We start from the raw sequence: 18,475 nt of genomic DNA, 5'->3' as shown, positions 1-18,475 counted from the left end.
TCGGGCAGGATTTGACTAAATTTTCACCAGCAATCTAATCACCACACCCATGAAGAAACTGGGAACATGGCAACAGCCTACGCCGAGGGGTGGGCTCAGAGAAATTGAATGCATTTTCCTCCTATTTATTCCAAAAATATCTTAATTTTTTATAATCGAAGCAAAGATCTCATTTACAGACGTGATTTGTTTCGAATTCTCATAGTATCACATTTACATGCGCAGAATACATAAATTGATCATGTTGCATTCGCTGTCGATTGACCCACTGGAAAAATGGTATTGTCTGTCAGCTCCCTCAACAAAAAGACACGGAGTGGGATACAGGAAACAAATGGTAACAAATGCAGATAGGTGAGCTCCGCGAGTTTAGAACCATAACTTGTTCGGTAGTCAACCTAATTTTACAATACTTAGAAATAATGGCCATGTTGACCATATCAACTGCGGTCTCATATGGAGTCTACCGTGAATAGAGAGATGAGAAGGGAGGTCTGCAGTAAACTGAAATGTAGCGAAAGCAGTGCTTTACAATCAGTTGAAATTGCAGGCAGTTTATTGAAACGACAGAGCTAGCTTGTCCACGACATTTTTATAACTTTTACTGCCACTGACTGATGATTTTACTGCCCACAAGACTACTTTTAGTAAAATAAAATACCCCAAAAAACATGGTTGGGTCAGGGTGTATCTGATAAATAACAGGCAATTGTTTATCCTGATCTCCTGGTGATAACGCAGCATGTCAAATGTGATCTTATTTTCTCTGTGAGAGACTGGGCGTACAGTTAGGCCATATAGTAAAATACAGTTGTAAATGTTTCTCAGTCCCTTTGACTGTAGCCACACCACCTATCATGCTTATTTACTTAACCTCGTATTTATTTGATGATGCGGTATGTGTCTACTCTGGTCTCAGTCAGTGCAAAAGGATTGGCTTGTAGGCTGCTTGAAAAGGATTTCTCTCTTTTAGGACATGATGAATTTTTAATGGAGCCAATGAAAGAGAGCAGTGGGATAGGCCTTTCCTCATCTCCGCAAGAGCCATAATCAATGAGGGAGAGATGAAAGTTGCCCAGCCCTTGGTTTCCTTTCGGAATGGCATGGGGGCTCAGATTAAGTATAATTGAATTCACACAGCAGTAGATTAAGCATGCCAATCCCCTTTTCCCTAAATGCATTATGAGGATTAGGATTAAAAATGATAGCAGAGTTCCACATGTTGTTGATTAGTCATAAGGGCTATAGGGGGTATTTTGTCATGTCAGAGGAAGGTCATCATTGAGTATAAATTGAATGTTCTAAACCTATAATAGATGTTGTTACTGTTTTACTATATACGATCTTGACATTTTAGAAAAATGACTCAAATGTCATACCACAGATTATTGTTTTTTGGTGATTGACACTAGTTGATCAAGGTGTTGCTGTAATAATCTAAATAATTAGAAACAGTATTTAAGCACATGTACTAAGTGCTATCAATGGCATCACTGAGGGTCTTATTTTGTCGCGGCTGGCCAAAGAACAAGAAAATGAACACTTACATTTTTATCTCTATTCTAATTCATATTTCAGTCATTAACAAGTGCCCGGTGCTGGCCTCTAATGGGTGCCCTCCTCTTCTGAACAGAAGCTGGAATCATTAGCCAAGTGGAAATCAGACTCAAGGTGTCCAGGAGCACATCCCTCTCCAATCAGGTCCCATGCTCTATTGCTTGGCAACCGAAAGGAGAATGAGGGAGCTAATGACACTGTAAAAATAACACATCAATAGCTTGGTGTCTGAAAAAACTGCCATGCCGCAGCATCTAAAAATAGCCTCATAGCTAAGAAGCAGGTATCCTTTGTGTGTACAGTGCCTCTATTGTCTTCCATCCGTGACACATAACCTCTTACACGTGAATCTACTGGGTCATTGCCATGGCTATAATGTGGTTCAGACACCTTTTTATAGGTGGTACACTACTCACTATTTGGGTATTAGTGAATGTGCCATAGGTAGGCTACACTTATTGATTACTGAAATAACTGGGATATCCAGAACTCTAATTGTACCACTTCCTGGTTATGCTGGATACCAGAGGGTAGATGGCATAGTTGTTGCCTTAGATGATACAGCAATTAGCACAGAAACACATCAAGCAATAGAATCGTCAAATGGTTCACTATTCCTTTACACTGCCATAAACTCAGTACATTTGTGTAATACCCTGGAAGATTACTACAAAATAACAGACTATGTAGGTGATGAGAAGCTATATGAGATGAGACACACACTAATATGAAAATCATGCTAGAATAGCTTTAGACACCTATTTTTATGTTATTGTTTTTTCATGTGGTGATGTAATGTACTCCAATGACCTACAAGTAATAACGTCCAGTATATCAAAGGCAATTAAAACATGTTTGAACAGCAAAACCTTAAAAGGCTATATCAGGGCTGTCTTATCCACCAGACATATCTCCAGGGGAGGTTGGTCGTTGCCTGGGCAACCCTCACAAATGGCAACTGACGTCAAGAAGGTAGGAGAAATACCAGAGAGAGACAGAGCTGCTATGCATAATGGATCATTGAAAAAAGGCCTGCTTCAAGAGTGCTAAAGTGACTTAAAATATGCGTGCCTCCCTCCCTCACTGTGCCACTCTGTCTGTCTGTTAGGACAATAGACGCCGTCAGTTCCAGAGACGCACGCCCTTTCACTGCCTGGCATGGCCTGCCTGACCCATTCTGAACTATCTGGAGCCACTGTCCATGTCTGCAACATCATCGACTGATGACAGTTGGAGCTGAATTCACATGGTATGATATATTAGGTAGTTTCTACTGTATGATATGCAGTTCTTTCATAGGAAACTCACTACAGAGAGGTCAGAAGCGGGGGGATGTGCATTGTTTCTACTGGTTGTATCGATTTGATCTAATAAAAAGTAATTGTTTACAAAAAAAGAGCAAGCTTAGCTGCTGTTATCTGCTGCCACCAACCTGATAAGAGTCCTTGAAATCATCCTTCGTATGGACCATCATATTCACTGATGCTTTAGTCGACAAATCACTCAAGGAATCAGGATTGCGAAGATGAACCGGCTCTCTTCCAGAGCATTCCTACTATACAGGCAGCCTCTCTGTTCCAGTGCAACTTGGTCCTCCTTGTCTTATCGGGGAGCTATTGTTGGCCCCATAAGAGACTGTCACAGAGGCAGCTTGCTGAAGTGTCCTCATCATTTCTGTGATAGCGGCTCTCGTGCAGTGTTGGAGTCACACGCTCAAGAAGCGTGACACTGATTGAGCATCCCAGTATACAGATGGAAAAGGCCAATCACTGTACCCACCAAAAGAATGCAGTCATGCTATGAACATCACACACACACACACACACACACACACACACACACACACACAGACTGGATGATTGGATCAATCTGAATAGACACACACTAACACAAAATGAACGCAGTCATACTATAAACATCACACACATGCGCGCGCACACACACACACACACACACACACACACACACACACACACACACACACAGACTGGATGGTTGCATCAATCAGAATAAAGGCTTACTTATATGAAACCCACCAAATGAACGCAGTCATGCTATAAACATAATGCTATTAACATATCATCTGCATATAAAAGGTTATCGGAGAGCTATGCAATACTAACAACCCAAAGTTGTATTTGTGAATGACCCCATGCTGAGGAGAAGTCAACTCCTAAAGTGCACAAAATGAGTATTTGGCATCAGATTTAGAGGAAGAGGCTCCAGAGGAAACCTACTGTGAGGAGAAGTGAGAGTGCAGGAGTCCAGGGGATTCCCAGTGACTTGCTGAATTCAGGGATGCAATAAATGACACGTAAACATGAACTGACTTGCCGTGTACTTCCACTGAAGTGACTCAGTGTTTAAGAAACCAATCAGTCATTTTAAGACATGGAAAGTGTCATTGGTAACAGTTCTTTTCCCCCCATCCCGCCCTAACACCTGCAGTCTTACATCAGCAGAGTCAACATATCAAGAATCATCTGTGCTTTCACTGTACCTCTTTAAAAACAATGTGCCTCCCTGTACCATAACCACAAGCCCGAAATTAATTAGACTTGACATTTTGGTGCACTCCAGGTACAAGAGAAGACCCAGGCGTTTCCCCATTGCGTGTGACACAGCACGGCACTCCTTGCTTGAAGCCAGACTAACTGCTGAGCAGTCCTTCTTTCCTTCTGCGTACGTACATACGCCATATGCCCAACATCTATAGGCTACAGGTGCATCTGCAAAGTTCATTATTTTCCGTAATTTAATTAAAAAAGTGAAACTTTCATATATTATAGATTCATTACACATGTAGTGAACTATTCAAGGCTGATTGCCTCCATGCCACGCTCCACGTTGATGCAGTAATTTGTGCAAAAGGAGCCCCCACCAAGTATTGAGTGTATAAATGAATATACTGAACATACTGTACAATCATAAAGATTAAAACAAAAAAGGCTTGAAATATTGCACTGTGTGTAATGGATCTAGAATACACATCAAAGTTTCACTGTTTGAATTATTTTACGGAAAATAATGGACTTTTCCACAATATTCTAATTTTCTGAGATGCACTTGTACACATAGCCTGCTAGAGGGTATTAAGCTCCTTTACCTTTTTCAGTGCAGATGCTTGGGAGAGGAAGTGGGCGTTTTCCACATATGTCCTTGTGTGCATGGATTGTAAGCAGCACAGACAGCAGTGTGGTTTCAGTTCTTCCTCTGTACTCACACTGAATTCTGCGAGGAAGAGCTGTAATGTTGAGAAGCTGGTGCATGAGAGAGGGCTGGGTGAGGGGAAGAGAGAGAGAGAGAGAGAGAGAGAGAGAGAGAGAGAGAGAGTGTGTGTGTGTGTGTGTGTGTGTGGGTGGTGGTGGTGTTGGGGGGGGGGGGGGGGGGTGATACAGAGGAGGGGAGAGGGAGTTGTATTTCTTTTAAAGGGACAGAACTTTATTTCTCTCAGGTATGGATCCTGATAGTGCAAACCACAGGCTACTGGTATGATGTAAGATGATTAGTAAATATAGGCTACAGCATCTTGCTGATCTTATGTGTGTTACATAAAGGAGGTGGCCAGGTGGTTGATGTCTGGGCCAATTGTTTATCTATCTACTGTAGGTGTGAACATACAAAAACAGTTCATTTACAACTCTGACAGATTAGTTAATTAATCACTTACCTAATTAATTAATTCGTTAATTAATTAACTAACTAATTTGTACAGCAACACAGTAGGCCTACTCAGACATATGTGGGAGTAGCTACTGCGGTCTAATGCCCATTGTTTATCTACTGAAGGTGTGAACATTCAAACACAGTTCATATACAACTCTGACAGATTAGTTAATTAATTAATTAATTAATTAGTACAGGAACACTCAGTAGGCCTACTCAGACATATGTGGGAGTAGTTACTGCAGTCTAATGATTTTCCCATTGACCCCCACCTCCTAGAAATACTCAGGTTTTCAGCTTCAGGTTAATAATATAATATGTTGTGATCATAGTTAGCTAGACCGTAGTATGTTTGGCTAGTTCGATTAGCCCTACTCTGACTAGATTGTGTAGTAGTAGGCCAACTACTGGTTCAGAGCACTCATCAAAGGCTCGTCTTCTCATAGTAACTTTACATTGACGTCATGGTTGGCCCGGAAGTGGCGTAGCCGGTGCTCACTCTGATTGGTCAGCCCACTCAAGGTAGTATGGCGCCCGTTAGGTTGCACTAAGCTAGCGAATTTCTTTTGTTGTGATTAAACGTTTAGCTAGCAGCGGTGTGTTTCTCATAACGTGTTTTTCCCCAGATAGTTGCATTTTTGTTCTTTCATCATTAGAGAGGATGAGTGGTGGCGTGTATGGGGGCGGTGAGTGTTCCTTTAGGACGAAACTGAATGTAGAAACCAGCCACCCACGTTCCGCTGAAAGCTTTGCTGCATCTAGCATTAGCTAGCGGCAATTAGCATGCTAGCTGTCTTGGTAGCTGTGCTAGATGTGAGCTAAAGCTAGTTTTTATAACCTGCACACTGTAGTGGATGTCTCCTACTTCACAATTTTAGTAGCTCGAACATTGAGCTAAATACTGTAAATGATGACAATGAGCTAATTCACAAAACGTGCATGAGTTAAATGCAGTTATCGTTAGCTAGTTAGTGATCCAGCTAGTTAGTGATCCAGCTAACGTTAGCTCATAACTGCTAGCCACAAATGAATGAATGAATCAAATACCTAGCATACACGACTCGAGTCATTTACTGACATGAAAGAGACACTTGGCACTGTAGCGTAGCTATAAAACAAATAGAATGAAAAAAATACAAAAAAAAAATAGATACAGTATACTATGTAGTCAAAAACTAAAGCATGTTGCCATTTGGTCTAGCTACACTTTCATTGCTATTGTGCATTGAATGGGCATTGGCACTGCCCATTTTAATGAGCTAAGTTAGTCTAACTGAATTACCTTGCAACATCCAGGAATTAGGATTTTGAAAACATTAAATACCGAAATATGAAAGGTTGCTATATTGTGCTGTATTCTGCAGATGAAGTTGGAGCCTTGGTGTTTGATATTGGGTCGTATTCAGTCAGGGCTGGCTATGCTGGCGAAGATTGTCCCAAGGTAAGTGGAACAGTCAGATGGCCTGATTAACTATTCCATCCTCTTCTACGTATTTTCTTTTCAAGGTTGTTGCAATGTCAGGAAATGAGGACCGTTACCCTCGAGACAGTGAGCATGAATTAGATTTAGTTCATTCTTGAGCACTTAGCTCTCTCACTTGCGTCAGTCCTGCCTTTTGAATCGAAAGATTGTCTGGTGTCAGTAGGGAATGAATGTGTGCAATCCAACATATTTTCTTTGCTTATTGAGTTCAGTTCAGTCCGATGAGCATACACACTATGGTAAATGAACATGGTATTCAGAAAGGTGCACAAGAAGTGAGGTTTTTCTCAAGTTGTCTTCATTATCCTATGACGTGCTATAAAATCATCTGCGTGTCTGACCCTCTCCTGCGTTAGCTATCAGCACGGCAGTTGAAAGTAAACTTGAGAAGCGTGGTTATATAAAAGACCAGGCACGTCGCTGTGTGACACTCCCGCCCTCTGGTTTGGTCAGGCGGACTTCCCCACGGTGATTGGCGTGACCCTGGACAGAGAGGATGGCAGCACGCCGATGGAGACGGACGGGGAAAAGCAGAGCAAGCAGAGCGGCACCACCTACTACATCGACACCAACCAGCTGAGGGTGGCCCGGGAGAACATGGAGGTCATGTCGCCCCTCAAGAACGGCATGAGTGAGTCGAGCATCCCCCGTCACGTAGCACTGGACATTATGTTGGTTTGGCGGTTATGTTGCCAGCATCCTGGCGTGATGATATAAAACTGTCATTGAATGGAACAAAGGGAAATGCTTGTCCTCTGAGGTTGGATGCTGAGAGGTGGGTCTGTGTTGGGTATGAGGTTAGGTGCTGAGGGGTAGGCCTGTGTTGGTTATGTGGCTAGATGCTGAGGGGTAGGCCTGTGTTGGGTATGAGGTTAGGTGCTGAGGGGTAGGCCTGTGTTGGGTATGAGGTTAGGTGCTGAGGGGAAGGCCTGTGTTGGGTATGAGGTTAGGTGCTGAGGGGTAGGCCTGTGTTGGGTATGAGGCTAGATGCTGAGGGGTAGGCCTGTGTTGGGTGTGGTGGTTGAGTTTAGATGCTGAGGGGTAGGCCTGTGTTTGGTGTAGTAGTTATGAGGTTTGGTGCTGAGGGGTAGGCCTGTGTTTGGTGTGGTGGTGGTTATGAGGTTAGATGCTGAGGGGTAGACCTGTGTTGGGTATGAGGTTAGGTGCTGAGGGGTAGGCCTGTGTTGGGTATGAGGCTAGATGCTGAGGGGTAGGTCTGTGTTGGGTATGAGGCTAGATGCTGAGGGGTAGGCCTGTGTTGGGTGTGGTGGTTATGAGCTTAGGTGCTGAGGGGTAGGCCTGTGTTGGATGTAGTAGTTATGAGGTTAGGTGCTGAGGGGTAGGCCTGTGTTGGATGTAGTAGTTATGAGGTTAGGTGCTGAGGGGTAGGCCTGTGTTGGGTGTAGTAGTTATGAGGTTAGGTGCTGAGGGGTAGGCCTGTGTTGGGTGCAGTGGCTATGAGGTTAGGTGCTGAGGGGTAGGCCTGTGTTGGGTGTGGTGGTTATGAGGTTTGGTGCTGAGGGGTAGGCCTGTGTTGGATGTAGTAGTTATGAGGTTAGGTGCTGAGGGGTAGGCCTGTGTTGGATGTAGTAGTTATGAGGTTAGGTGCTGAGGGGTAGGCCTGTGTTGGATGTAGTAGTTATGAGGTTAGGTGCTGAGGGGTAGGCCTGTGTTGGGTGTAGTAGTTATGAGGTTAGGTGCTGAGGGGTAGGCCTGTGTTGGGTGTAGTAGTTATGAGGTTAGGTGCTGAGGGGTAGGCCTGTGTTGGATGTAGTAGTTATGAGGTTAGGTGCTGAGGGGTAGGCCTGTGTTGGATGTAGTAGTTATGAGGTTAGGTGCTGAGGGGTAGGCCTGTGTTGGATGTAGTAGTTATGAGGTTAGGTGCTGAGGGGTAGGCCTGTGTTGGATGTAGTAGTTATGAGGTTAGGTGCTGAGGGGTAGGCCTAGCAGTGGCAACTTGGTGATTTTGTGCTCTGTAAAGCGCATTGTGTAGCCTCTGGGTATGAAATCTGCTATACAAATAAAGCTTTGATTGATTGATTGATTGATTTTATTAACCCTATGGTGGCCTTTATTACGATTATTTACCATTGTTACTTAGCGGTTGACTTTTCAAAGACCAGAGAATATGTTGTAGGTCAGGCAAATGCATTCTGATGAATGGGCTGTTTCTTCAGAACTCCCATAGTGCTGAAGTTTTGTTGATGCTACTCTGTCACATTATAGACCACGTGGCATTGCTGTGATGTCCATGTAGGCTAATATACACTTATCCTTCTACCACATTGTATTCACAGTGAAGCAGTGTGTGTTGTTCTTCAAGAGGGATTGTTGTTATGTGACATAGGTGTAGAAAGGTAAATATTTGATATTTTTACATTGTCCAAGGACAAAAATGGTAAATGAATATCACTTATACTGTATAGTGCTTTACAATGGCCTCTCATTCACCCATTCACACACACATTCACATGCCAATGGCAGCAGCTGCCATGCAAGGTGCTAACCTGCTCATTGGGAGCAATATGGGGTTCAGTGTCTGGCCCAAGGACACTTCGACATGTGGACAGGAGGAGCTGGGATTCGAACCGCCGGCCTTACGATCTTTGGACGACCCGCTCTACCGCCTACCAGGACTCTGTGGAGGAAGTGTGCCTGTATGGTGACCTGGCTGTTGCGAATACGAAACCAGTCCAGGAGAGTTGGGCTATTTAGAGGAGAGAAAAGTGTGACACCAATCTTAATTGCATCCGAACTGCACCGTGGGACCCGAGACCTCCTTTTAGTCCTTAGAGTACTGACCTGGAACAGTGGGCTCAAATTATCAAAAGCTCATCAGTCTATTTTTCCTCTGACCCAGCAACAAAAGATGGAGGATGTTTTAATTTAATTTAATTGTGAGATGATTGGTATACATACCCTTTAAGGCTTGATGACTGTTCAAAATAGTTTTGTCCGACACAGAATAATATCAACCATCTGATTCAGTTCATTGTTGTGATTGTGTATCATTTTCAAGGGTAACTGCAGGCTCTCACCCTATATCCAGTTTGATGCATCTCTGCGTCCTCTCTCTCTCCCTCTCTGTGCAGTTGAGGACTGGGACAGCTTCCAGGCAATTCTAGACCACACCTACAAGATGCACTTCAAGTCTGAGCCCAGCCTGCATCCTGTTCTCATGTCGGAGGCCTCGGTGAGTGACTCTCGCTCAGTTTGGTTCAGTCGACATCGACGTTCCGTTTGGTATCACGGGGCCATTAGGGTTTAGAATGTCTTGAGTTCACATGAAGTCCTAGGCTAGTGGTGTTCCCTTTCAGATGTGTATGGATCAGTTCAATCACATAGAAAACTCTGAACTCTCTGATGACATCACTCCCCTCCCCTGTTATCCTCATGTGCAGTGGAACACGCGAGCGAAGCGCGAGAAGCTAACTGAGCTGATGTTTGAGCATTACAATATTCCTGCCTTCTTCCTGTGCAAAACGGCGGTGCTGTCCTCGTATCCTTTACATGTGCCCTCACACGACCTGACAGAATGAATGTGGATGTGGGGTATATTTTGAGGTGGAAGACATACAGATGTGGACAAACACACCCGTTAAAGAAAGAAAAACCCACAATGTTCACTGAAATAACTTGAAACTGACAAAAGTAATAATGGATAAACATTTACTGGAAATTAACAAATGAAAATCAGCCATTGCTTTTGAATTGTGGTTCAACAGAATCATTTTAAAAAACAAACTAATGGAACTGACCATTTTCATCCAGGCCAGTTCCATTATTATTTTTTTTTTTTTTTAAATGATTCTGTTGAGCCACAATTCAAAAGCAATGTCTGATTTTCATTAGTTAATTTTCAGTAATTTTTTTAAATGTATTATTACTTTCGTCAGTTTCAAGTTATTTCAGTGACCATTGTGGGTTTTTCTTTCTTTAACGGAAGGGTACCAACAATTTTGTCCACGTCTGTAATCTTGACACTAGTTATCAAGTGACACAAGCTAATTTGATACTCCTGCTGTTGGATAACAAATGAACAATAATATGTTTTGATGGCAGGACTATTGTTGGTCTTGTTGATGAGATGACGTATGAATTAACAGTATCAATATGTTCTGATGGCAGGACTGCAGTTGGTCATGTTGATATGAAGATGTGTTTGATTTGACTAAAATCCATGGCACTCTGTACTCTAAAAGAACTGTGCGCTGTTTCCCTTAACTCTGAGTCTTCCAGCTTTGCCAACGGGCGCTCCACAGGGCTGGTGCTCGACAGTGGAGCCACACACACAACAGCCATTCCAGTGCACGATGGTTATGTCCTGCAGCAAGGTGAAGAAAACCCACATCTCACATCTCTTTTTCACACATTAACACATTTGGTTTTGATTGCTTAAACCTGATAAAAGGCAAAACGGGTGAGATTATGATACTCCCTTCTGACCAATTCAGATTGAGTCTGTACAGGATATGCAGCAGGGGGAAGAAGTAGCAGGAAACACATCCAGGGTTTGACATAGTAAACCGCCGCTGTGTCGTCCCCTCACATTCTGAGAGAAATGTCTGGAGGAAACGGCGACCATCTACGTACAACCTCAAGGTCTAGGCTTTCAGCAGCGAGGGCATTTGAGTCGCAGCCACACTGAAACACAACACTGAGGAGAATGATACTGGAGAACAAATGGGGCTTATTAATGGTGAGGAGGGTCACCAAGAAATCGATGGGGCAGTTTTAGTGGATATGATATGGGTAAGGCAATGTTCGCTTTTGAATAGCGTGTCATGTTGGGGTCATTAAGGACAGCTGTGGTTATGCTTTTTTGTTGAATGCTTTACTCATGTCTAGCAAGGTGATGTGATTCTGAATGAGTGACTTGTGCATGCAGTGCTTTTTGTTTGGTATTTTTGTCCCCCAGCTGTTTGACAGATCATGTCTAGATCCCTCAGATCACATTGGTTAGACCAGGGTCAGAAACCTGTATGACAGACATTTTTTCCATATTTTAAATAAAAACGTGTAGCTGGGGAGCCACAATGGATGAAACGATGAGTTTAAAAGATGAAAAGCACTGTGTGGCAAATGTAGTCACTCAATATTGTTCTTCTTTTTGTGGAAGAATATAAGCCAGCTGTGTTCGCTCTAACTGCAGAAGTGTCGGTCCATTCGTCTTTGAAATGTCAGCACTTTTCTCTTGCTTGTGGCCTTTTGTTCCTGGATCAGTCGTACCACTGACTTTCACTCACATTTTTCATTGTTGGCTTCTAGTTGGATGTGGGCCTCGTACAGAGAATCTTTCGCTGGCCTACTGACAGCTTAACTAAATTAATGGTCATTAAAAAAAGGTATTTGTTCCACAAGCTGTCCATGGCGCTTGTGTCGGACAGGCTGATATTTGGCAGCATTCTAAATGAAACCCAGACTTTATTTGGTTGGTTTCAGTAGCCTATATCTATTTATTCAACCTGATATCAGTTGTTTGAGATTAGGCTACTGATTATAATATAGAAATTGTATTACCAATTCTAAACTTGCATGGGAGGGAACCAACTATGAGTAATTAAGGACCTAAATGTGGCTCCAGAGTCTCATGTTTCCAAGCCCTGGGTTATACACACGTATGAGCCTATCAAGCCCTGGGTTATACACACGTATGAGCCTATCAAGCCCTGGGTTATACACATGTATGAGCCTATCAAGCCCTGGGTTATACACATGTATGAGCCTATCAAGCCCTGGGTTATACACATGTATGAGCCTATCAAGCCCTGGGTTATACACATGTATGAGCCTATCAAGCCCTGGGTTAAACACACGTATGAGCCTATCAAGCCCTCGGTTATACACATGTATGAGCCTATCAAGCCCTGGGTTATACACATGTATGAGCCTATCAAGCCCTGGGTTATACACACGTATGAGCCTATCAAGCCCTGGGTTATACACACGTATGAGCCTATCAAGTACAAATGGGAGCATTTTGTGTTTAAATGTATCCCTCAGACTTCCAGACTAACAGTACAGAGGCTACAGGTATGTTACACATCTCTGTTTTCTTCTCTTTCAGGCATCGTTAAGTCCCCCTTAGCTGGGGACTTCATGAGTATGCAATGTAGAGAGCTATTTCAAGAGTTAAATGTTGAAATAGTCCCTCCTTACATGATTGCATCAAAGGTGAGGCCTGCTAAAGTAAGTCAAAACTACTCATTTTAGAGATGCCTCATCTCACTTTTTGGTGCTATTATTCAAGGTGGTGGGGGTTGTAAGTACAGCATTTACTAGATATTTAAAATATCTACAGTATGTTTTCTCATTAATATAGTCCTTTTGTGTATAGTCCTGTCGTGTGCATCCATTGCATGTCAGCTATATCACTTTTGGGCACAGCTATTTCTCACAACATAACTTATTTTGCTGCTATATAAATGTGACGGATTTTTAAAAATCATAATTTTGACCTGCATGCAGCATTTGTGTCAATGTCGATCTTTGTTGCTTTGGAATGTGATGGTGAATGTAATGGTAATAATGCTACAATGTAATTTTGCTGGTATTTTGTTTGCATGAGCATCAAATGGACAGGTTGATGTTTGATCCATTCACAAATTATTTCGAAGGAATTTGAAAACAAGTTGTCACAGTATGCGTAACAAAGTATTTAATACACAGCGAATATGCATGTGCCTGCCTGGAAGACCATGATTAAAAGCTTTCTGTAAAGGTTTAAGAACATTTCGGCCTTTTGAAAAGACACTTGCAGTCAGTCATTGTTCTCCATCGCACCATGTGCCTGTCCTCCATCACCATTCCCTGGTCTTGACAGCCCACTGCCAACCTGAGTGTTTGTGTTTGCAGGACGCTGTGCGTGAGGGCTCCCCCGCCAGCTGGAAGAAGAAGGAGAAACTCCCTCAAGTCACGCGCTCCTGGCACAACTACATGTGTAACGTAAGAAACAATCCCGTGATTTACTGGTACACCTCAGTAATGATGTCAGCTTCATCTATAAAGTATTATGTTACAGACACATGATTTAATCATTGCTTTAGAACACAAAGTAAACTTTAAGAAAGCCAAGTAGCTCAGAAGGAAGGAGCATTTTAAATAGTTTTGGAATAAAAATGAAAATAGGAGGGCTTTCTTTGGAACGGCGTTCTAAAGGCAGGTGATGCCAAATAGTAGGAAGGTGCTCTTTGGTCAACGGGAAATATACAAATCCCCCAAAAAAGGCGAATCCAAGGCACTCTTCTTTAGATTAAAAAGTTTATTAAGCGGCTAGTTCATCATACAACGATTAAAAGCAACCAACATGATTCGCCCATGCAAGGCCTTCGTCAGGGTGATGAAGGCCTTGTATGGACCTGATGAAGACCTTGCATGGACCTGATGAAGGCCTTGTATGGACCTGATGAAGACCTTGCATGGACCTGATGAAGGCATTGCATGGACCTGATGAAGACCTTGCATGGACCTGATGAAGACCTTGCATGGACCTGATGAAGACCTTGCATGGACCTGATGAAGACCTTGCATGGACCTGATGAAGACCTTGCATGGACCTGATGAAGGCCTTACATGGACCTGATGAAGACCTTGCATGGCTGAAACATGCTTGTTGCTTTTAATCATTCTATGATAAACTAGATTAGCTTTTAATCTAAAGAAGAGTGCCTGGGATTTGCCTTTTTTGTCATTTTGGAATAAAGATTGATTGATGATTTGATGTGTCTCCCCCACTACAGACAGTGATCCAGGACTTCCAAGCCTCTGTGCTGCAGGTGTCAGACTCTCCTTACGATGAACAGTAAGATGGCCTTAGTTTCCCCCTTAGTCCTAATCCTACCATTTCACAATACTTACTGCACAACTGTTATTCTCCATCATTGAGATGATCTGGAACTTTCCCACAGGGTGGCAGCCCAGATGCCCACAGTTCACTACGAACTGCCCAACGGCTACAACTGTGACTTCGGAGCGGAGAGGCTGAAGATCCCGGAGGGTCTCTTTGACCCCTCCAATGCCAAAGTGGGAATGATAGGAATCATATTCAGTAAAGCCTCTTTCACCATGACCAGTCCTGAATTAGAGAGGCCTGTCACCAGGATGTTGTGTTCTCAAACCCTCTTGTCCTTCCTGCTCCGCAGGGTCTGTCCGGCAACACCATGTTAGGGGTGGGCCATGTGGTCACCACCAGTGTGGGCATGTGTGACATTGACATACGGCCGGTGAGTGAACATTTCATACATCGCAATCTCCTATTTAGCTTGGCAAATTCATAACGGCTTAGGCCACTTAATATTTGATAGGGTTGCCCCCTGAAAGTCGATGAGTCAAATCATCAGTCGGAGACCCTTAAGTCGACTGAGATTCTTGAAGTCGAGCAGCCTTTTTTCCCCCCCCTCAACTGTTCGAGCAGCCACAATGGCTCAAGAATGTAGGCTCACTGTAGGCTACTGCTTTCAAATTATAAACATAAATAATTCCATCAACATAAATCAAGACCATTTTCTGTAGGCCAAAAAACAAATTATACATAAATTTTCTATTTAACCAAAAATAGTCTCAACAACTGTCAAGATGTGCTGGTGGGCTAAGACCACTCACCTGCCTTGTGATTTATATAGGACAGACCAATCATTAGTTTTAGATATAGGATATTACCGTAGCTATTTGTTGTGCAGTAAAAGGAGGTTTAAGACTGATATAGCGGAGGGAGGAAGGCAGGGAATCCTTCTCCCCTCCGCTGTGAGCCTAGTCTACTGTGCGGCAGCAATCACATTTCCAAAGTGGAATATCGCAACACTAAACTGCTTTCCTAGATCAATGTTCTTGTATTAACTAAGATATCCGCTGGAAATTTATTTTTTTCTAATAGACAGATTGAGCTCTAACGTCTGCGAAAATGCTTTAGTGACAGCCAAAACATTTCCTTGTTGACTACTGCCCAACGCATGAGCCTATTCACGCATGCTTTCAAATGCGCAGTTGAGGAGACTATCGTCAAATCACCCAACCCTAATGTTGACTATGGGAAACACTGCATAAAAACATGGGGGCATCTGAAGTAGATGGACAATGTGGGCTAGATGATTCATGTTTAGCAAGAAAAATAGGCGTCTTTTATTGTGCTGCCTGCGAGTTTGAGTTGAACATTTGACAGCTGCCGACTCCCGCTTTCTGCCTTCAGCCTAGACATATGGGGGAAAAAAGGAGGAACGAATGAATGAACGAATCGCCAAATCTCTGGTTTGAACAGGCGAATCTGATTCGACTCACAAAATTCAGTCGGGTACAGCCCTAATATTTGATAACGCACTGTATGATATATGTAAAAATGTTGAATAAGCAAGTGATCTGATCCACAATATTTATGCTAGGCTAAATTTGTTAAATTTGCACCTGCATAAGTGCAGTGTGTCGTTTTTGGCAACATCTAGTGGTGAAAAAAAAATTAATAACGGATTTGGCACAAAATTAATATAGTTTCATAAGTATGTTTAAATTAGTATATAATTCCATGGAAATAAGAATTGTTGTATCTTCCTCACCTTAGAAAGAACCCTTCATATCTACATCTACAACATGGCGGCCTCAATGGAGCGGGTCCCCCATGGAGGTTGCCATGTTGAATTCAGTGTAATTGTATTGAGTAGGTTGCGGTCACCACTGGAACTACACACTGCACCTTTAAGACGTTTTGATGACATTTGAGGTTTATTCCAGGGTCTGTACGGCAGTGTGACGGTGACGGGAGGAAACACGCTGATCCAGGGCTTCACAGACCGACTCAACAGAGAACTCTCTCAGAAGACCCCTCCTGTGAGCGCTGCTTCACTTTGTTTTTCAACTCTGTCCACTTCTCTCGCTGTCTTCCACCCTCTCCAGTCACACATAACGTTACTTACCATACAGGGCATTGCCTGGGTCACAAATGTGGGTAAAACATCAATCCTGATGTCGTTGAAAGGGGAGGAAAATAGAGAACATACACTCCACTACTATATAGTGCCCGTCTAACATGTTTTCTAACATGTCATTTCTCCTGTGTCCAGAGCATGAGGCTCAAACTGATCGCCAACAATACAACAGTGGAGCGCAGGTTCAGCGCCTGGATAGGAGGCTCCATCCTGGCATCGCTAGTGAGTACACATGCCACAGGTCCTCTGGCCCTCTGCTGTACAGAGAGAATATAAATGTTTGACTTAACACCTGTGCCTTTTTTAAATGCATGATTTATTGTTCATTTACAAAAATAACTGGCCTAGTTACAAACACACTATGCACAATCACATCAGGCACATGCGCACACACACACACACACACACACACACACACACACACACACACACACACACAAAAGTAAATCAATGGATGATAATTATGGATAATGATTTTGGGGTTGGAAATAACGGTGCTACCTTTTCTACCCCCCCCCTCCAGGGAACCTTCCAGCAGATGTGGATCTCCAAACAGGAGTACGAGGAAGGCGGGAAGCAATGTGTGGACAGGAAGTGCCCTTGATTCACCACCAAAACAGCTCTGCTGCCTCAAAAACCCACAGACATCGATGCGTTCTAGTGAAACGTTTACCGTTGACTCAGGAACACCGAAGTACGGTCAATGTTTTTGTAGATTTGTTTGTTTTATACCAATTATCTTGTCTGTCTCTATGATTTGTGTAGAAAACATTGACCATAACTTACCATGGTTCAGACCAGAAACCATAGCATACCCCATTGCTATGAATATAAAGAAAAATGTTTCTTTGATCTCATGTTGTAACTGTCAGTAAATAAGTATCTTGGTATTGTCTTGATACCAAACCCAATGGCAGGTTAGACACGTGCATTAGCTAGTGTATTGTGTGTGCGTTATCCAATGTTGCGCGAATGATCATTTGGTCATCTTTTTTATATTTGGGTAGCGTATCAGAGGTGATCGAGCCATGCCACTGACTTGCTTATTGGAAAAAATGACTTCAAATATCTGTATTTAATTTCACTTAGCCACTGTGATGTCATTGGCTATTTGCTGTCTTTTGAAAATAAAGTCCCTTTTTGTTAAGAGACGTCCTTAATGTTTTCTAACACTTGTGAAATTACACAAGCTTTGTTGTACAGAATGCTTTAGCACAATTTGTGATAGCTTGTTTTGAATTGGTTGAATATGAATTACAATTAACATTTTACAGTACTTGCAAATCAACTTATCTGAAGCCAAAAAACACAACACAAAACTCCCACCCATAATCCAATTTTTTTCCCCCAAACTAGAATCTTATCTATTGAAACCACTATCTGTCCCTATTAAAGATGGTGGGGGAATATGAGTTAGTTTCTAGAAACAACCATGGGCTATGCACTCACTGCACCAGCAACAACAATATCTCCACGCTTTATGGGAATGTCCACCTATTCAAAACTTAAGGTAAGAAATCACCCAAAAACACTTGATTACTGGGGTACAGAATTCCGCTGTGGGCATCCCTCTGCCAGCTGGGAGACATCTCGACCATTCACCCACCACCCGGGCTCCTTCACTGGAGCCAACAAAGTATTTATTGAACTGGAGAAGCATGGAAACATCTCTAACTCTGTCTACTTAACGACTACATATCCATGGAAAAATATTTAACTCAGACTACTCAGTGACTACATATCCATGGATAAATCTGTCTACTTAGTGACTACATATCCATGGAATAATTAACAGGAACAATAATAATATGCCACATTTTATGACAAATTTCCCCAGTCAGCACTACTTCTCTAT

The 18,475-nt window shown here is 42.7% G+C and overlaps 1 protein-coding gene across 2 annotated transcripts; it reads left to right on the top strand.

Moving 5' to 3' along the window:
- Positions 1 to 5,792: 5,792 nt before the first annotated feature.
- Positions 5,793 to 17,354, top strand: actl6a (actin-like 6A). Of its 2 annotated transcripts, none has more exons than XM_084461732.1 (14): positions 5,793 to 5,909; positions 6,588 to 6,664; positions 7,160 to 7,337; positions 9,799 to 9,899; positions 10,108 to 10,205; positions 10,946 to 11,040; positions 12,774 to 12,880; positions 13,562 to 13,651; positions 14,446 to 14,507; positions 14,614 to 14,728; positions 14,848 to 14,928; positions 16,427 to 16,522; positions 16,756 to 16,842; positions 17,144 to 17,354. In XM_084461732.1, the coding sequence occupies exons 1-14, from the start codon at positions 5,885 to 5,887 to the stop codon at positions 17,222 to 17,224; spliced, it is 1,293 nt and encodes a 430-aa protein (XP_084317858.1). In that variant the 5' UTR covers positions 5,793 to 5,884; the 3' UTR covers positions 17,225 to 17,354. The 2 variants fall into 2 exon arrangements, with proteins under 2 accessions (XP_084317858.1, XP_084317857.1); XM_084461731.1 differs by having other exon boundaries at positions 12,774 to 12,895.
- Positions 17,355 to 18,475: the final 1,121 nt, after the last annotated feature.

This window comes from Borostomias antarcticus, assembly GCF_949987555.1.
Source record: "Borostomias antarcticus genome assembly, chromosome: 3".
NCBI lineage: Eukaryota > Metazoa > Chordata > Actinopteri > Stomiiformes > Stomiidae > Borostomias > Borostomias antarcticus.
This window is presented reverse-complemented; position numbering and strand designations above follow the sequence as displayed.